General features: G+C 32.5%; 1 protein-coding gene across 12 annotated transcripts in view; it reads right to left on the bottom strand.

Annotated features, from left to right (window-relative positions):
- Positions 1 to 6269: 6269 nt before the first annotated feature.
- Positions 6270 to 21715, bottom strand: part of nedd4l (NEDD4 like E3 ubiquitin protein ligase) — a 160998-nt gene continuing 145552 nt past the window's right edge. For all 12 annotated transcript variants that reach the window (XM_056447082.1, XM_056447083.1, XM_056447084.1 and 9 more), the window contains 13 exons: positions 21652 to 21710; positions 19836 to 19901; positions 19347 to 19576; positions 17946 to 18067; positions 17766 to 17836; positions 16931 to 17026; positions 15367 to 15440; positions 15219 to 15279; positions 15036 to 15095; positions 13241 to 13348; positions 11076 to 11172; positions 10083 to 10155; positions 6270 to 8741 (listed from right to left, as the gene is read on the bottom strand). In XM_056447082.1, the coding sequence (XP_056303057.1) occupies positions 8639 to 8741; positions 10083 to 10155; positions 11076 to 11172; positions 13241 to 13348; positions 15036 to 15095; positions 15219 to 15279; positions 15367 to 15440; positions 16931 to 17026; positions 17766 to 17836; positions 17946 to 18067; positions 19347 to 19576; positions 19836 to 19901; positions 21652 to 21710 (1220 nt within the window). In that variant the 3' untranslated portion in view covers positions 6270 to 8638. The remainder of the gene's footprint in view (positions 8742 to 10082; positions 10156 to 11075; positions 11173 to 13240; positions 13349 to 15035; positions 15096 to 15218; positions 15280 to 15366; positions 15441 to 16930; positions 17027 to 17765; positions 17837 to 17945; positions 18068 to 19346; positions 19577 to 19835; positions 19902 to 21651; positions 21711 to 21715) is intronic.

Here is a 21715-nt window from a genome sequence, read left to right as displayed (position 1 = left end):
ATTATAATTTAGTTTATCTATACATTAACTGGTAAAAAACTAAATCTTACTGACTACTTTGGGAATCTTGGGAAAAGTTTCTGAGATCAACTGTTCAGTTTTCACTATAGTGTGTATTCTAGTAATTCTGTTCGTTTTTGTAGATACTAATAGTCATTTATTAGGTAAGCCACAAGTGCTTATTTATTAGACAGTATCTTTTGTGACCATTACTGTTGACATTTCTTGTCTTTTCAATCAGAGCTAATATTTTACTGGTACTGTATTTTACTCGTACTAATCTGACTAGTCTAAATGACCACAGTAGAGTTCAATTAAAAATATAAAACGATTTAAAAAAAAAACATAACATTTTTAAAATTAGTATCTATTATTATTCATTTACTCGTTTTCCTTCAGCTTAGTCCCTTTATTCAACAGGGGTCACCACAGCGGAATGAATCACCAACTATTCCAGCATATGTTTTACACAGTGGATGCCCTTCCAGCTGCAACCCAGCACTGGGAAACACCCATACACTCTCACATTCACACTCATACACTACGGCCAATTTAGCTTATTCAGATAGCGCATGTCTTTGGACTGTGGGGGTAACTGGGAGGAAACCCACGCGAACACGCAAACTCCACACAGAAATGCCAACTGGCCCAGCCGGGGCTTGAACCAGCAACCTTCTTGCAATGAGGCGACAGTACTAACCACTGAGCCACCATGCTTTCCTATCTAATATTTATCTAGCTAAACAGCAAGTACTAGATTGCAACAAACCAGTGCGAACAACTAATAAGTATTAGTATGTAATAAGAACTGGTGGGAATAACTAATAAGTGCTAGTATGTAAGGATTAAATTCTAATATGTTTAAAATAATCCACATCTGGAATACATACAAAACTGAATAGTTCATTTGTCAATTACTAATATATTATAAGTTAGAACTTAGCTAATATTTAGTAAATAAATACTAGTATATAAAAAAAAGATACTAATATTAGATTTAGAAATCAATGTATAACTACTAAAACTTAATTGAAGAATACTATTATCTAAAAAAAAAAAAATAAAACATAGTTGGTACTATTAGAATGAAAATAAATGCTGTACATTTAATATAGTACACTTCTTTTTTTTTTTTCTCCACTGAACTCAGAATGAACCTATAAACTGCGACTTGGTTTTTCCACTCTTGTCTGTTCCAGCCGCAGGTTCACACAGCTGTCATGTGCAAGTGTTATCGATTCTGGACTTCTGTTTACGTGTCGCTCAGAGGAGTGGAGGATGACGGGAACTGTGCAGATGGCCTCTTCAAGCTGATGTTTGTGGCGTTTTCAACTTCACATCAAACTGCAAAATAGGTTGGAAAAATAAGCAACTTGCACCACAGCTAAACAAGGTCATTTACATGCTTTCATGGCCACTTCCAGATTTTAATATTGAATATGTAATGTCATCCACATGTATACAGTATGACTCTGGAATATGTAGACTAATGTTACATGGATGTTTATTTAGGTCAGATTTACTATTACCACTACAAAAAACAAACAAAAAAGACAACTGCATTTGTTTGATCAATAATGAATTTAAAACATCAATATTGCAAAACATTATTATAGTTTAAAATAACCAAAGTTTCTTTTGATGCATTAAAATGTTGTCACATACACAGCACAATATGCAGTGAAATGATTATACAATCTTAACCCCCCCTCTAAAAAATAAAAATGTTATCAATAAGAATCTAAATTATGGAGTATAATAAGGAAAACACAGATAATTTTGAATATAGTAGTGTTTAATGTCACACGATTCTCCAGAAATTCCTTTATAATGTTTAATATTATTGTTGAAATCAGTTATGCTGATCACTATTTATTAGAAACTTATGACATTTTAAATAAGAAAAATATAATTTAAGCTATAATTATTTTGCAACCTAAATGTATTTTCTGCAGTTTTTATTGCTAAAACTATAATAATGTTAACTTAATATAAAAAAAACAAGTTTTAATATTTAAAAATGAAAACTTAAGTTACTAAAAAGTCAGTTACTATTACTATTTATCACTATAGTTACTATTAACAAAATTCATTTTTAAACTTCTTTGATGCTGCTAAAACAAACTCTAATAATAATGATAATAATAAATGTTAACTTGAATAAAGTTAAAGTTTGTTTTTTAGATTTTAAGTTAACATTAATTACATTATAGTTTGTTTTAGCACTAATAACTGCAAGTTTAAAAATTTTTTTTGTTAATAGCTACTTAGTAAATAAATACTAGTTAGTACATAATAATTCATTAACTTAGTTAAATAAGAAAACAATTAAGAAAAATAAATCAAATTAAAGCTTGTGGCAACGCGGTGGCGCAGTGGGTAGCGCTGTCGCCTCACCGCAAGAACCCAGCCTTGGCTGGGTTAGTTGGCATTTCTGTGTGGATTTTGCATGTTCTCCCCGTGTTCGTGGGGGTTTCCTCCGGGTGCTTCGGTTTCCCCCACAGGTGAATTGGATTAGCAAAATTGTCCGTAGTGTACGAGTGTGTATGGATGTTTCCCAGTGATGGGTTGCAGCTGGAAGAGCATCTGCTGTGTAAAACATATGCTGGATAAGTTGGCGGTTCTGTGACGACCCCAGATTAATAGAGGGGATAAGCTAAAATGAATGAACGAACGAATACATTGAAGCTTGAGAATGAATGAAGCTTGTTTTATTATTAGATTTTATTTTTCTTAATTCTTTTCTTATTTAACCAAGTTAGTGAATTATTTTTATCAACTAGTATTTATTAACTAAGTTACTATTAATTTTCATGCAGATTTTAGTTCTAAAACAAACTATAATAATAAATGTTAACTTTAATTCTAAACAAGCTTTAGTTTAGCATTTTCTGAAGCATTTATTAAGTTAATAAATTATTACGTGTTTTTAACTACTGTTTGTACTAGTATTTATTAACTAAGTTACTATTAAAATTATTTTTAAACTAATTTCATGCAGTTTTTAGTGCTAAAACAAACTATACTAATAATTAATGTTAACTTAATCTAAAAACAAGCTTTAATTTTTTATTATTATTATTATTATTATTATTAATAAATATTTATTAAGTATTTTTTTCTATATTTAAAAATATATGATATATATTATATCAAGATGTTTTTTTTGTTTAGATTAATGCATAAAAAAGTAAAACTGAAATAATTTATAAAAACTAAATAGTTATTTAAAAAATGCAGTTAATTCCATTAATGCATTGCTAATCAAATAAAACATTAATATTTTGAACTTTTTTTGGTGTATTTTTAATCCATCATACAGGTTAATAAACTCAAAATATTATCTTGTACAAATACTGGACATTTTTCTAATTATAATTCGTAAAAAGCAACTATTAAAAAAAAAAAAAATTTCAGAATAATTTGTTTATTCATTAAATTCAATAGAATTTCCCCCAAATGTATGATAGATATTTTGTCAGTAATAAAAATAACATCAATTCCTATGTCTATTTGTGAATGGATGACTTACCACAGACCATGTTCAGTAAATATGCCGGATCTTCATGTTTCTCACCACTAAAAAAGAAACACAAAAAGCACACCATCCACCAACTACAAACTCTGTTCCTTACAGCACACTCACACGCTCTCATAAACTCGTCCATCTGCAAGAAAACAAGAAACAAGTCCAGTCCAGAGGAGAGTTTGCCATGACTGGTCAACCTGCTCTCCTTTAACCTCCATATATGTACCAAGAGGGGGTTTAGTCAAACAGTTTTGTGATAAGCTTACAGAAATATTGATCGGCAGTGAAGAGAGGACGAGGTCACGAACTCAAAACTTCAGAAAAAAAAAAACATTTGAAAAGCACATTTCCTTTTAAAGCCAGATTTGATTAACCAAAATGATCATTTAAGAGATATAAATAGAGGTCGGATCACCTGAGATCAAACACAATTTAATTCAAACATGAAATTTGTGATTAAACACAACTTATTAAGTTTCTTAGCCTTGAAATATCAAAGGGGTGCAAAACATTTTAAGAAATCAACAGTGATTCCATTACCTTTACTACCGAAGTTAACCTTTTTTTTCTAAGATGTGTTGACAAATATGTTACCAGTTTGTGTTGAAGTGGTGGTCGGGATTAGATTACGGCAGTGTTTGGGCTCGTTCTCTGAATCCAGAGCTGTTTGATGTGGGTGAGTTTGGAGTTGGACTTGTTTGTGATTGCAGAAAGAGAGCACTTGATAAAGTGTCCCGGACAGCCGGCCGCTTCTATTTGCTTGTCCTTGGATCTGATAGCCGTCCGATTGCACGTGTGAATGAACTGAGTTTCCTTCACCGCAGGACCTGCTCTACTGCATTCGTCAGAATTAAGAAACATTTTGAAACCAATGTATAGCAGCATATACAAATATTATTTACAATAATACAGTAAAAAAAATGACTTTCTTGCTTGTTCAAATGACCTATCAAAAATAAGTTGAAACAACGCAATTTTTATGTTAAATCAACTCATTTGTAAAATACTATTTACTTAATTGATTTGTGTTGGGACAACGTGAAGGTATTATGTGGAACATATAATGTATATTCATTTTAAAAAATGTAGTTAAAATGCTGTTATTAGTGTAACACATTTGTAATATGAAATACTCATGTAATATACTCATATAATCATGTATATAATCATTTTAGAAAAAGTTCTAAGAAAAATACATTCAAGCCAACATAGTGGCATATAAAGGTATTATTTACAATATAACTAAAATGACAAATCATATTCATTTTAAAAATGTACAATTAACATGTAATACTAGCATAAAATATTTGTTATATGAAATGCACATGAAAATTGTTTACATTATGTACATGCACGCACGCTACATCTATGATATCAAATCAGAAACAAAGAAACCTGTTCTGCTGCCTTCATTATAATTAATATTGTATATATTTTAAAACCAATGTCTATCAGTATATAAAATTATTATTTACAATATAGCAAAACATTATTCTAGGTCGGGGGTTGAGCTAACAACACACTTCATAAAAACTAGATGTTAATAAACACCAGTATGGTGCAGCTAAATATCAACTTCCTGAGAGTAAGTAGAATGCATATTAATAAATAAAATGGGTAATTAACATGCAGTTACTAGATTTTACTATGAAATAAGCAAAATTATTTACACTTTTTTTGGCATCTTCATCTCTTTCTCTCTCACAGAAACACACACGACTTCCTGTTCCTTCACATATTGTAATATAATAATTTATAGAATCATTTTATTAAAAAATATTAATCTTTACAACTATGATATTGAGAATATTTCTTTAAATAAAGAATAATAAAAACAGTCTTGTGAGCATAACCGCTTTCAGAAATAAATGATACAGTTGACTTAACGTTTTATTTATAACTTATACAAATTATCATTTAAAATGATACCCTTTTATAAAACAACGTCTATAATATCAACTCAGAATTAATAAAGAAATAATTATTATACAATTATAAGGAATAATTGACCACAGGCTGTTGAATAATTATAAAATAATGCACACCGAAGTGGCCACAGAACAAAGCTGTTATTTGGTCACCTGAAACTACTTTAGCTGTGCATTTATTTGAAAATAACTGCACACTGTAGAATGTTCATCAGCCAATCAGAATCAAGTATTTAACAGCCTCATAGTATGACCACAAACCAGAAACATTACTCATGAATTACTAATCTGACCCTTTTTTGTCTTAATAACAACCAGTTACATGTTGTTGTATTTTTTTGTTTGTCTTTTAATACACATTATTGTAGAGATATCATAAATGATATCATAGGGAGTCAAAAAAATAAATAAATAATCGGAGATTTGATATCCTTGAACTAGATTTGAAAAGACTGAATGGTTGCCAGATTTCACTGTTAGCTCTGCTGGCTTTGACACAGGTCGAATCAATATATCGTGTAGCTGTGTATATTTGTAAAAAAAAGAAAACACACAATATAACACAAAAAATACTTGTTTGCTTTTTTTGTTGGCTTTATGCAATCCAGTAAATGACAGAAATGTTTATGTCAATCGTCATTTTAGACTTTAAACCTTGAATAGTTCTTTGGATCTTTGATAAATTTACAAAATTAAAAATATGAACCTATTTTCAACTGCCTTAAAATCAATAGACAGAAATCCAAACCTAATGGCATTTCATGACATTTTATGACATTGAGACTATCGAGTAAAACACAACCACACTGAAATACCATTTATCAGTTTATTTTGAACCAAGTTATACGAATCGCAAGATCTTATGTTGAGCAGGAACCAGACAGTAAATGTTCCTCATCAATAAAAAAAGAACTGTCTCTACAAAAGAGGAAGGGTAATTTATAACAATAATCATAATATTATCACAAATCTACAGAGCCACAGCGGCCCGAAACGTGTGAGTGGGGAGGTGTACAGATAAAAGACTGGAAAAGAACAAAGAAAAAAGAGTGAGATTTAAGTCCTACAGATTGTTCCTACAGATTCCAAACTCACACTGAAAAACCAGAGCAAATCTTGATGCACATCGATGAATCAACACGACTCTGGATTCACAAAGTAGAAGCAGAGTGACTCTAGGTTTACATTGTAAAAGCAGTTACTATGGTTCTTCAGTGTGAATCTGAAGTCCCTCTGAATCTAGAGCAACTCTGGTTTCACATCGATAAGCCAAAGTGATTTTAGTGTCACACCAAAGAACTAGAGGCTCCAGATTCACAATAAAGAACCAGTGAGACCCCAGATTCACTATGGTGAATCAAAGTGATTCTAAATTCACACTAAATAACTAGAGACTCCAACTTCACATTGATGAACCAAAGTGATTCTAGATTCACACTAAAAAACTGGAGACTCTGGATTCTAGTTGATGAAACATAGGGATTGTAGATCCCGATTAAAGAACCAGAGAGACTCCAGATTCACAATGATGAACAAAAAGTGATTCTAGATTCAAACTAAACAACCAGAGACTCCAGATTCACATTGATGAACTGATGTCACAGTAGAGTTACACTGCAGAACCAGAGAGACACTAGATTCACAATGATGAACAAAAGGTGATTCTAGATTCACACTAAAGAACCAGAGAGACTCCAGATTCACATTGATGAACAATAAGTGATTCTAGATTCACACTGAAGAAGCAATGTGACTGCAAATTCATACTGAAGAACCGAAGTGACTTCAAGTTCATACGGAAGCAGAGTGACTCCAGATCTACTGTAGGGACGAGCTGTAATCTGATATGTTAGCAGCAGGCCGATTATAAACAATAGATATTGCACCAAGTAAATGAGTGCATATAAAAGAAAAAAATAGATAATCACATTCAAGTTCACAAATAAACGTGTTATGACCCTAGTGTGTGATCAATAAAGTGCCCTTTTAGGTACAGTGGTGTTAAAAGAAATAAGAAAGAAAGAAAGAAAGAAAGAAAGACCGAAAGAAGAAAAGTTTACGACCTGAAAGTCTACAAGACTTGCAGTGTTGAATCACAGCGCTTTTTTTTAAGATAGCTTCACTCTGTGTCGCTCTTTAATACTTCAAACACGTACAGTAAAAGAGTCCAACCGCTTCTTTCCCAGAAACAAACTCATTTACAGCATTATGAACAAGTATAATCATAATAAAGATAAGAACAATACTTTTACAATTGAAGAAAACCCTCTCCGACAAAACCACTTTGTCGATCTTTGCTCTGAACCGAGAAGAATAGCTTTAGAATTACTACGCAATCATATTGAAACACAAGATACATGTGCATGCCAGTTTTCATAGCAATACAATAATCATGTCGATCAAGGTTTTTTTTTTTGTCTTTTCTTTTTTTACCCACGATGATATGAATTTTGAATATAGCCAGGCCACTGATGCATTTCTGATATTGTTGTCGTTTAAAATAGTAAACCACATTGTTGGTACAAATATCCGTTTACTCCGTAAGATAATTATAATAACAGTGAGAATAATAAACTATTAAAAACAACTGCTTGCTTCTTGGCGTTGCGAAAGACGATAAAAAAATAATCCTCGACCAAGAAAGGAAGGAAACTTGGCGTACTTTGTGGGATAAGGGAGGATGAGGATTGGGACCTTCATCCTGGCTGTGATTCCTAAGGTAATCTGGTGTTAGTTAAACCTGATAAGAAAGTTCGTTGTTGCCACTTCGCTAAATGTAATGCAAAAAAGGGTGGTTTTTAATGCTGGATCAAGGCCACGCCCATTCTGAGGCCACACCCACTGGGGGCTTCGAATACTGGAGTTTAGAATCCATAGCCGGATTTAAAAATAAAACATGTCAGGAAAGATTGTGATTTTGCCAGGAAAGATCATGACATACTGCAGGACTGGTTGTTTGACAGGGTTGACAGCTAATGCCGTTCCAGCTAGACAGATACATGCATATACTGCTGACATCACACACACCTGCGGCCGCTGCGATCTGGCTGTACAATGGCAACTCGAGAGAGAGAGAGAGAGTGTATGTGAGTTTAGATATGTGTGTGTTGTACATGTCTTTGCTCGTCGGTTGCATTGGGAGATCAGGTGTATAAAACAAAAAAAAAAAGGGGGGGGTTCTTTAATCGACACCCTCAAAGCCTTGAGCGTTTTCCACCGCCATCAGAAGCTTCTCTCGTAGGTCTTCAAACGTCTCGTACATTGGGAGGTCCAAGCGATTAAAGCTGAATGGGGAGAAAATGGAATTATTCAAAAACGTGTTCAGCGCAAACATTTAGCAGTAGTAAATCTATAAGAGCCACCATGGATTAACAATACAAAATGTATGTAAAATTTGTAATGAAATATTGTCAGGGAAAAAAGGTTTATATCTCACAATTTTTATTTAATTTTTTACAATTCTGATTTCTAAAATTTAGATGTTTTTTCTGACTTCTAAAAATGTGATTTTTTTTTCTGACTTTTAAAAACATTAACTTTTTTTCTGACTTCTACAAATGTCAATGTTCTCTGATTTCTAAAAATGTGAACTGAGTTTTAAAAACGTCTGACTTTTTCTGAATTCTAAAAATGTAAATATTTTTTCTGATATCTAAAATGAGAACTTTGTTTTCAGACTTCTAAAAATGTGTAAAATGTGAATTTTTCTGACTTGACTTTTTCTGTCTTCTAAAAATGAGAATTTTTTTTTTCTGAATTCTAAAAATGTTAACTTTTTTTACTTTTGGCTTTTTCCTGACTTCTAAAATGTAAACTTTTTTTTTCCTGACTTCCAAAAATGTGAACTTTATTTCTGACTTCTAAACACCAGATTCAAGGACTTTTTAAAGCACTATTAACTTTAAATCAAGAACCTTTCTAATTCACACCCCGAGCATATGTAGCGCCATGAAAGTCCTTACTGTACATAAAAGTTTGATTGCTTTAAAAACTCTTTTTCAAAGAACTTTAATAAAATTTGTTGAATTCAATACTGGTTATATTCAATTGTAGTTACAGAAACATTAAGATGTGAATTATTAGTCATTTTTTCATTCTGTTTTTGACAATTGAGTCCAGTTGTTGAAATAAATTCATAAACTAATTTAATTCAAGCACTTTCTCTGTTTGTTTTTAAGTACTTTCCAGGCCTTGAATCCATACAGTATGTCTGAAATTCAAGTACTTTAAAGTACTTTCAAGAAGTGTGGCAACCAGGTAAAAATGTGAACTTTTTTCTGACTTCTATAAATTTGAACTTATTTTTACAACTTTTTTTCTGACCAAAACAAAATGGTATTGATAAAATCGAGTATCTATTGTTTCAATTCCAAATGCTCTTTTAGTAACTGCAACTTACAATTGCGAGTTTTTACCTTATTGAAAAATGATCAAATGAAAGATAACTCACAACAGGCTTTTTAAAAATAGATTATTCTCTTTAGAATGTTTAATTTTTATAGCACCAAATAATACAAATAATTATTTTAATACCATATAATACATATTTAAAATCTCAGAGAGAGATTAAGATAACATAATGATGTGTTTGCGTGAATAAAGTGTTGAAACCCTCCAGGTCTTACCAGGTGTGAGCCCGAGGGAGTTTGTCAGGAGTTCCCCACTGCTCAATAGTAAACAACTGCGGCCCGTTGGAACCTGCAACAGACCACATGACTTGTCAAGAACCAATTAGAAAAGGGGCTAACTTGTTCTGTAGGTCTCAAACGGGAATGCCAAGATGCTACAAACAGACCGTCTTCATGACATCACCAAGGGAAATGATTCTAGTTGTAGTATTAATAGTGATGTTTTCTGAATGACCATTTTAGTTTTACACAATAGAACATATTTATGCATGTTATAAATTATATCTACTTATTAGTCATGTTTATTTGTATATATAGTGATTTAGTTTTCTGTTATTTAATTATTAATTAACAATATGAGAGAGAGAGAGAGAGAGAGAGAGAGAGAGAGAGAGAGAGAGAGAGAGAGAGAGATTAATTCATTGACATATCAGCTTTTCTGGCTATTACATGGCAAAATCAGATCAAATTTACATTTTATAAAATAATAACAAAAATAACAATAAAAGAAAATCAACAGCAATAAATAATACAAAGGATAAAATAATAATAATATACAAGATAAAAACTCAAACAGCTTTTTAAGGTTTACTTTTGATAATTATAGTGCAATTTTTGACCGATATTAAAAAAATATTTCATTTAAAGTCTCTTCAGATAAAAAAAACGTTGTCAGATAACATTAAAAATAGGGCACTCCACAATATTATGTTTATATAGCAGTTAATCATTGCATCCCTACTAAGAACTACATTGTAGAGGTGATTTTCTCCATATTTTAATTAATTTAAACATTGAAATTCCAGATTTTCAAATAGTTGTATCTCTTTTCCTAACAAACCACACACCATTAATGGATTGAGATTTTTACATTGTCTGAAAGCTTAGTTTATGTAAAAATCTCTATTTAAACAAAAAAAAAAAATGACTGAATATATTGCATATTAGCCAAGGCATATCTACTATACATGTGACAGTGTAGAGTTTTACCATAGAGTTCAGCAAAGCCGTTCATTGGCACTCTGGATGTTCCGGTGACAAACTGCAGAAGCCTGATGCGCTTTTCTGCATCCATTAACAACACAGCCTGAGGGAGACCATAAGAGAAATACAGTTAAGACCACTAACTACCAGGCAATCAGTTTAAAACTATTACATAGACAAAGCTGTGTTGAACTTTTAAGAAATACATACAGTAGAGTCACATTTAAATAACCTTCCATAAAGAAACATTGAGAAACATTAATATGAAAAAGTTCATATTCTGTAAAATTTATTTATTTCTATAGCACATTTTACCTTTTATTTTGCAGCTTAACATATACACTACCTGACAAAAGTCTTGCTGCCTACCCAAGTTTTAGGAACAACAAATAATAACTTGACTTCTTAATCATTTGGTATCAGAAGTGGCTAATATGAAATGCAAAGGCCTCTAGTATAGGTATTAATATAGTGTTTGACTCCCATGAGCTTGACGACTGCATCCATACATTTCTGCAATGACTCAAATAACTTATTAAAAAAGTCATTTGGAATGGCAAAGAAAGCATTGTTGCAGGACTCCCAGAGTTTATCAAGATTATTTGGATTCATCTTCAATGCCTCCACCTTCATCTTACCCCAGACATGCTCAATAATGTTCATTGTCTGGTGACTGGGCTGGCCAATCCTGGAGCACTATGAGCTTCTTTGCTTTCTGGAACTTTGATGTGGAGGCTGAAGTATGAGGAGCACTATCCTGCTGAAGAATTTGCCCTCTCCTGTAGTTTGTAATGTAATGGGCAGCACAAATGTCTTGATACCTCAGGCTGTTGATGTTGCCATCCACTCTGCAGATCTCTCACACACCCCCATACTGAATGTAACCCCAAACCATGACTTTTCCTTCACCAAAATTGACTGAATTATTATTTGTTGCTCTTATAACTGGGATCTACAACAAGACTTTTGTGAGGTAGTGTACAGTATATGGGGAAAAGAGTCAAATCCAGAATATTTCAAATTGTGGAACATTCCAGAAATTCAGAAGGGCAGGAGTAGTGAGAACTAAAGTTCAGGAAAAACGCTGAGTAATTTTGTTACTTTTTTGCACTGTTTTTAATTAGAGAGGACTTAAATTCATGAAGACGAGATAAGATTGGAAAAAGTTGGATTTTTTTAAAATGACGGATCAGTTTGCTGCTAATCTGCTGGTAGATGTCATTAACTTCAGCTGTATTTTGTTAAGAAAAGAACAACTGTTCATTGACTGTGATGTAAAGATTATGTTTTACATATATAAATGTGCTTGTATGTGGAAAGAGCAGCTCAGGCTCCAGACACTGATAAGGAGTTGCTAATGTCTCTTTCATCACAGCAAACACTGGATGAGCCTCACATCAAACAGACTTTGATCAGTGCACTGGGCTGGAGGTCACACACACACACACGCGCGCACAAGTTTGCATACATTTCATTGAGTTTGCGTCTCTCAAGTTGAGTTTTTTTATTATTGATTTAGCTTTTTTCTGACTTTGTGAAGCACTTTGGTCAATGATGGTTGTTTATAAATGTGCTATATAACATTTAAAAATTGAAATGTAAAATATTTAGATCTAATAGATTTTGTTTCAATGCCTAAAATTAAAAGTAGAGAATTTGGCTATAAACAAATCTTTAAGAAAAACAAACCATTTATTTTAACCCTCAGTGCATTTGAGGCTATGATGCATTGAACAAATGATAAAAAATACATCAGATCTGATAAAGGAACAAAACTTTAAAAATGTTTAAAGGGATAGTTCTCTAAAAATGAAAATTCTGTCATCTTTTACTCACCATTGTCTTTTCACTATTCACTGTTTTTTTCTATTGTCAAACACAACTAAAGTTATTCTGAAGAAAGCTGGAAACCTGTAACCATTGACTTCCATTGTATATTTTGTCCAACTATGGAAGTCAATGGTTACCAGTTTCTAAAAATATCCTTTACTTGTCTTTCAGAAGAAAGAAATTCAAACAGGTTTATAGCCATTTTTAGTGTGTCATTAGTGACACAACTTTGATTTTGGGGTGAACCGTCTCTTTAAGAAGGTGTAATACCATACTAATACAGAATGATTGCATCTAAACTTCTGATGCACACAAAACAGATTCTTAACACTTGTACTTGCCTTCCAGAACCACTGGATGACGGGGTGATTTGGACAGTAGCCGTTCTTATAGACAGTGTGTTGCCTCCAGTCATTGACATCCACATCTCCCAGACCACACATCAACAGCTGGAGACAGACAATATTACACACATCAATATTAACTTTACACACGTCATCCTCTAGATTACCATAGATTCATGCAGAATGTACAGTGCTCAGCACATATGACTACACCCCATTTTGAAAATTAATATTTGTATCCATTTTTTAGTGAATATGGGTAATATATATTGGTGCATTTGAACAAAACAGATTTATTGAACAGATATATTTATTAAAATAATATTTTAATCACAGAACATCTTTAGAAATGGAAAATTCATGCAAAATATTGCAAAACAAAATTACAACTCAAAACATTTCAACAAAATTGTAGATATTTTTGTTTCTCTTGATTTTTGCTATTTTTGAAAATTTGATTTAATATTTTTTCCTAATATACAAATTTGAACTACACATTTTTTAGCCATTACTGTAAATTTTGTTAGATTAGCTCCAGATTTGGTTTCAGTACTGACTAATGTATATGAACAAATAAAATATTATAAAGCTCCCTATAGAAAATATTAATAGAAATGAAAGATTTTTTGTTGAGTACCCACATATATGCTGACCACTGTACATTATTAAAAAAAATTATTTTGATTTTTTTTAGAAATCAGTAACTTGTTTGCAAGTAAATATTATATTGTCATGCATTACGAAAAGTAATAAACAGAAACTAATTAGTCCTTATGAATTTGTGTTTCTATACCCAAATTTGAGCTAGCACATATACCTCATTCCCAGAAGTTGTAACATTCAACTATTAACACTTTTCTATTAATGCATGCAAGCAAATAACTGCAATTGGGCATCTACTACTACTACTACTACTACTAATAATAATAATAATAATGTACATTACAAACGTTATGCCCTTCTTATAAATTAGATTTTAAAACTACTACATAACTAAAGAGTTAACATATGCTGGTGGTTTGACCATAAAGAATATAGATAAAAGCACAAAACACAATGCCCTAATAAAACAAAACAAAAATCATTAAAAAAACTAAATCAAAACACACACAAACAACAGAAATAAGAATCCCGAAAAACTAAAAACAACCCACCCAAAAAACACAACCACTTAAAAAAACTAATCGCAAAAAAACAGACAAAACACCCCTCCTCCCCCCACACACAAAAAAACAACTTGCTAAAAATTAAAACACAAACAAACCACACAAAAATACACCCCCACCACAAAAAATAACCCCCCAAAACAACTAAACGAAACGCAAAACTCAAAAAACAAACACACAAAATACAAAACACCCCTCCCCCCAAACAACAAACAAACACACACCATAAATATATAAATAAAATATTTTGGTGTGTGTGTGTGTGTGTTCAAATGAAAACACTTTAAAGGTTGTATATAAATCAGGTATCATTCCAAAAACTGTTTCACTGCTGAAATCATGCAGCAAATACACTGCATTATAAATAATACAGCACACTCTCTACTGGGTGTCAGACTGAACCCATAGTATATTCTACGCAGCCGGCTTTATCTCTTTATTATTATTTGCTGCAATGATGAATTTGAGTGTGACGTTCACTCCCTGTGTAAACAACAGCTTGGAGAGAAATGCATGAGTGAAGAGCTGATTCATTCAACAAAACAGAGACACTTTTATATGTGTGTTAGCTATGAAGGATTCGTTTTTTTATGAAAACAGCAGAGTAGTATGTGGGAAGCTGTTACCTCCAGTTCGTTTTCGTCAAAAATCTTTATTAAGTCGATGGGAATGAGTTCAGTGAAGCCCTGTTGAGCAGAGACATGATCATTATATCACATTGGAATGTTGTTATTAGTAATAATCGATCTTTTGCCTCCACCTAGTGGCAACAGCTAGAACTACAGGAAACTCTTGATCTGATCACGTACTTCCAAAAAGGCGTTCATCTGTTTCTGGACCCTGTTCACAAACCGCCACTGAATCACCAGACTGTGCAGAGTCACAAAATGATATTGTTAATATAATGTATGCCATATGTAGGGTTTTGCATATGGAGTAAAAGAAACAAACACTCACTCGATGTATTCTTTCTTGTTGTCGTTGGTTACAACCATGTCTGATCCGCTTGGCTTCAAATCCACCTGATATGTCTATTAATAGAAAAATGCATGGATAACAAAATACATTTACTCAATAGCAGATTCTGAAATATCTAAAATGGCTTAAAACTAACGAAAAGAAACAGGAGTGGTTAAAAGTGATGTATAAAGATTTTATTAAATCATTAAAACATTTATTAAATCATTAAATTATATATATATATTTATTTTTATTTTATTTTTTTTTTTTCTAAATGTGAATAAAAATAAACTAATAATAAATATAAAGCTTAACTTGGTTAAGGTAACTGACAATATGCAAACAAATAAAGGCAATCTACAGTTAGACTACAGTACAGTTGATAAAATATGGGATTGGACAATATGTTAAAAAAAGAAGCACACACAAAGTACAAATTGATCACAGTATAATCTCAGGTGATCTGGGACAGACTTCATTAACCTACTTAATACTAGGTAAAAACGAATTCATTGCAGGCCCTTCAGGACAAACAATGTTTATCCTCAGAGTCATTTCAGCTTAAAAAAACATGCAATTATTGTTATTAGGCAAAGCTTAGATATCAAAACTTTATGTAAAATCTGTAATTTTGCATCACATTTTCACATGCTTTTGAGCACAAAAAGAACTAAAATTATTAAGTTATATTTACATGGGAGTGTTGATAAGGCTATCAGTTTGTTTATTATGTGTAAACTGAGTATGTGTGTAAGAGATACATTTTATTCAAGGTAATTATTTAAAATAATACTTTTATTGTTTCAAAACTTTAAGAAAAAATGTGATACATATATACTGTATTAGTAACCAAATACCAACCAAAGAACACCCACCCTATCCCGACAGAACCGTAAAAATATAAACACATGCTAAAATAAATAAATAATAATAATAGTAATAAAATAATAATTATAAAATAAATAAAAAGGGCAATTTTGTAAAATACATTAAGACAATGACAGTTCTGCACATAAACAATCCAATGAAAATGAAAAATATATTAAAATAAGGTAATTATATTTAGACTGTTATAAAAAGATCATGCAAAAGTGTAATCTACTTAGCCTTTAGTAGATGGAATATAATGCAGCTTTGTGTGAACAAACGGTGATTTAAAGGGTTAAATATTAAATGAGCTAATTTTTGCTGTAAATATGCTACCAATTAAATATGCTTAATTAAAACAACGCTGACACATTCGGCCTCTGTTAACCTATGTTTGACTGTCTTTTTACTTGTTAGCAAGAAAAATAACTGTTTATATGTTTTGATGTTTGTACTGTCCTTCCTATATTCCCACGGTGAGAAATCAGGACACAATAGTATATTTCAATAGTAGCAGACGTTAATAATGATTTCTTGTAATAATACAAATTATACAAATGTACTTGGAGTACATATAAATGTTTCACACTCCTTAAGCACAACTATGTGGTACTTATGAATAAATTAGTTTTACGTAGTCCACACATCACATTTGGCCACAACTGTCTATTTAGCAACATTATATTATTATTACCTGTCCAAAGTTATCCTCGTCAATACAGAACCGTAAGTCTAGTTCTGTGGGATCGTTTTCCAGAATCCACTTCAGAGAGTTGTAGTATTCGCTGTCCTACATGGTGATCACAAATCAGAAAATAACAAGCATTAAGTCATCCTAATAGAAACATTTAAACATTTCATAAAAGTTTTTTTATGGCGTTAATACAGTGTTAGGTCTGTCTTGAAGAAATAATTTGGAAATAGACTCATTTTACAACTCCCCCAAGTTAAACAGTCAAGATTTCTCATTTTTGAATCCATTAAGTCTACCATTGGGTATGGCGGGAGCAATTTTAGCTTAGCTTAGCATAGATCATTAAATTGGATTAGACCACAAGCATCTCATTCATGATCTCAAATTTTCCCATTTGAAGCTTGACTATTCTGTAGGCAATGATATTAATCAGCACTGTTACCAAGCTGTTTTCAGTCACTGCGTATTGGTTAGCTATTTGATTATTACGGGAGAATGACAGTATAGTTCCTATTCATATTGACCTAATAAATAGCAGCTTTACCATCAGTCTAAGTACATGATGTAACTACAGAAGAGTCAAGCTTTAAATAAAAAGATTTTCTTTTTTGAAATTGTCAAGTAAGATGCTAACGGTCTAATCCGATTCAATAATCTATGCTAAGCTAAGCTACAAGTGTTCTCATCGAACCTAGAGATCCACTAAAAATGTAGATAAAATGGTAAAACTCAACTGTTAGACTCTAAGTGACTTGCAAAATGAGCCTATTTTTCCTTTAACATTGCTTTAACAATGAGTGTTTGTTTAAATTAGTGTATGTGTGTGTTAACGCACCACTGACTCCATGTCATTCAGTGTGATCTGTTTGCCCAGCATCATCTTATAAAACGGTCGAATGAAGAAACCTGAATAAACACACATAAAACATAAACATTAGAACTCAAAAAATTAAAAACATAAGCTAATAACATAATGCTACTCAAAAATAGACTGCTGATATAAATGAAAACATACCATCCAAGAGTTTGCCGTGATAAACAGCCATGCCGGCCACTCGACCAATGAACTTGAAGTATGAGAGGTGATCTTCATTACACAGGCCAGAGTTGGGATTGATCTGAAGGGTGTAGTTATCTCTGCGCACAGACAGAAGAGAGACGGTAAATGAATGAATGATGCTGCTGCTGCTGCTGCTGGCACTGCTCTGGCCAATAATGAGTGTCAGCGGGGGAGATTTAACAAGATAACAGAGCAGATCTCAAACACTGTCAGTGCTCTTACTCTTTTAGAACAACACCGAGAAAAAATGAAAAACACAGCAGGGAGAATGACAGACAGAGAAAAATGGATGGAGACGATGGCAGAGAAAGGGAAACAGTTAGAGACAGACAGACAGAATGACAGACAGACAGACAGACAGACAGACAGACAGACAGACAGATAGATAGATAGATAGATAGATAGATAGATAGATAGATAGATAGATAGATAGATAGATAGATAGATAGATAGATAGATAGATAGATAGATAGATGAAAAGGTACAAAAAATAAACGAATGGATATATGGATGGATAGACGGAGAGTTAAATGAAAGGATACAAAAACAAATGGATAGATGAAGAGATGAATGAAAGTGTACAAAATAAATTGATGAATGGAGAGGTGAATGAAAGGGTACAAAAATGGATGGATGATGGATAGTAAATCCTCTGGAATGAACACTTAAATGTAAGATTGACACCTAGTGGTTGAACTACCATTTTGTTGTGGTGCAGTGAGTGCACATATATTCTGTGCTTCTGAATGGCTGTATTTAAATGTTTCTGTCGTGTTGCATCTGGTGCAAACAGTCAAATAGTTTGTCGCTGGCATCTTGCCGCGTTGCGTGTTGTTAGGACATGATGTTATAATTTATACTACTCCTCTAATGTTTACATTTTAATATTTATATTACTTGCTAATTAAAAAACACATAATGTGGATTTTTAGAACTCTGAATCTGCATCTCATTTCATAGGCTGCTAGTGTCCTGCAGAAGTCTAGATTATACATTAAATCAGCCTTCAAGACTGAAATGAAATATGGAGGTTTTCCACCAAGGTAACCTCTGTGCTGAAATACAATTGGGTAAACTGACAGTGGGCGGGTTATAGAGACCAAAGCAAAGACAGACTTTCCTGCACGTAACACACATTTTCAAAGAAGAATACCTGACTTCAGCATTGTTTTGAAAAGTGAAAGAATGTTCACTTAGCATGTTTCTTAAATATCTCCAAATATTATGGTATTTCTATGATTTAGGAGAGTCAAAAACTTACATGCAGCACCTTCAAGGGATACTAGTGAAGGCGGAGAGTTCCAACAATTGCTGAATAAAACTGAAACTCGACAACACAAACATGCAGACACTTACGTGGCCGAGTACTCGAACAGCCCATAATAAGGGTTGAACATCTCCTTGGAGAGCAGGAAGAACCATTCTCGGGCCACACCACCATAATCCAGACCCTTCTCTGACTCGAACTCAATCCACAGACGGGCCTTCAGGCTGTCAGGTCTCTTGAGGGACATGATTCGTCTGTAGGACTCTTCGAAGATGTTATTCCTGTGCAGCTTCATCTCAAAGCGGTTGGGGATATCTGCCTGCAGGCGGGACACAAAGAGAACATCATCAAATATTCAAAATGACTAAATAATAACCTGAAGCTCTCTAACAGCTTAATGCCAATGCCTGAATCAATCACAGTGCTGCATTTCTGTGGTGTGAAGAACAACTTAACACCCCACTGAAAAAAAACAAAAATGCTCTTCGCTCCTCGACAAGGATCTGACGCAGAATAAATTAGTGTGTCTAGGAATACAGTTTGTGACAGAACGAGCTCACTGTGTCACTGTTTCTTACCGGTTTCTTTAACTTCTTCCTGAAGTAGTCGTATTTCTGCTTGAATTCTCTCGAATACGGCACCGCCTAGCAGAAGACAGAGAGATAAACAATCAATACTTTAAACATATCAGGGGACAAGCAAAATAAACAAAAAGCACACTGAAAAAAAGCAGGCATGTGATCAGCTGAGGACAAAATAAATGTAATATTCAAAAGGTTTATACTTTGTACAGTCCCTTGATGCTGGGACAGAGCCACACCGCCGCTAGATGGCGCCACTAACTCAGATAGTTTTCTTGTTTCCACAGAATGTAATTTTTCCTGTAATTTATTAGACTCTTTATTCCAATGCAATAAATAAACTACTGCCCTTTTTTTTCTTTCTTTACAGAAAAACTACCCCCCATAAACCCCCCCCCCACTTCAAGATCACCCACCAACCATGCCCCCAGCCACCATTTTAATTCCCGATCACTCTGCCCCTTTCAAATTTCTTCTCAAATTACAGGGGTCGCCCATTGCGCTCAGAAAATACGGAAATCCTTATTTATATGGAAAAATCACATCCCTGATTAAAACAAGAGAACCATAAAAATAAAACCAACTAAAAATGAGGTATTTTGTCATTTAATGTCTTAAAAAAATTAATAAAAGAAGATGGCATCACTTTCGCAATCGTAATTCAGAAAAAAGGTTTGAAAATGCAAAAACTATGAATTTACTATATTATTATTGTAAAAATACATTTCAAAGCAAAACTTGGCTATTTATTTTTGTTCTATATAATTTTTGCCCCAAAAAAAACATTTCAAATAAAAATCATCTCTACAACTTTTGGGGAATTCAGAAAAAATGGTTTAAAAATAATGCAAAAATTACAAATTTACTATATTGTAAAAATACAATACACATTTCACAAGCTAATTTTAATTGAATTAATTTAATTTAATTGTTTATTTAATTTAATTTTTTTTTCTCAGCTAAATATAATAGTAAGCGAAAACTATCCATTTATTTTTTTCGAGCTATTTTTTTGTCCAAATAAAAAAAATTTCTAACAAAAATCATCTCTAAATTATAGAATCACTTCTGTAACCGTAATTCAGCAAAAATGGTTTTATGATTTGAACTTTTTATTGGTTTTTCTTATTTCAAATAATGCAGATGAATATCAAATACAGAGCATTAACATAAAAGCAGAGCAATAAACAAAGTCAATAAATAAATAACATCATATCAATTGCAAAAGTAAACCAAACCAGAACACATACAAGAAAAAAAAAGAGAAATTAAAAAAAGAAAAAAGGGTGGGGTGGGGGTTGCTAATATCATAACCTTAATTATTATTTTGTCTCATTACATGTTTGCTAACATTGTGGGTTGCGGAAATTTAGAAATTTTCCCCATTTATCAAAATAAATTTCAATTATTCCATGTAAACTATAGGAGAGTTTTACATAAGCAGCAACTCGTCCTAACTCTGCGATCCACTCGAAAATCGGAGGTCTACTGGAAGGTTTCCAGTTTTTAACTATCTCCCGTCTGCCTAGCATAGGAAAAATGGTTTTAAAAAAGAAATAAATAAATAAAATATTGGGTTAAAAATGGTTTACAAAACGGTTTTTACAAAAATATGCAAAAACTACAAATGTACTATATTATTATATTAAAATAGACATTTCACAAGCTAATTTTAATTCAAGTAGTTTATTATTTTTTTCTCAGCTACATTTAATAGGAAGCAAAATCTATCTATTTATTTTTTCTACATATTTTTCACTGGTACAGAAAGAGAGATTGTGACTGCAAACAGAAAAAGAAGAAAAACACTTACGGGTCCAGTTATGGCAGGACTCTGGAGACGAGGGTCTTCCCACTGCGTTTTTTTGTTGTCTGAG

Source organism: Danio aesculapii, chromosome 21 (genome assembly GCF_903798145.1).
Source record: "Danio aesculapii chromosome 21, fDanAes4.1, whole genome shotgun sequence".
Lineage (NCBI taxonomy): Eukaryota > Metazoa > Chordata > Actinopteri > Cypriniformes > Danionidae > Danio > Danio aesculapii.
This window is presented reverse-complemented; position numbering and strand designations above follow the sequence as displayed.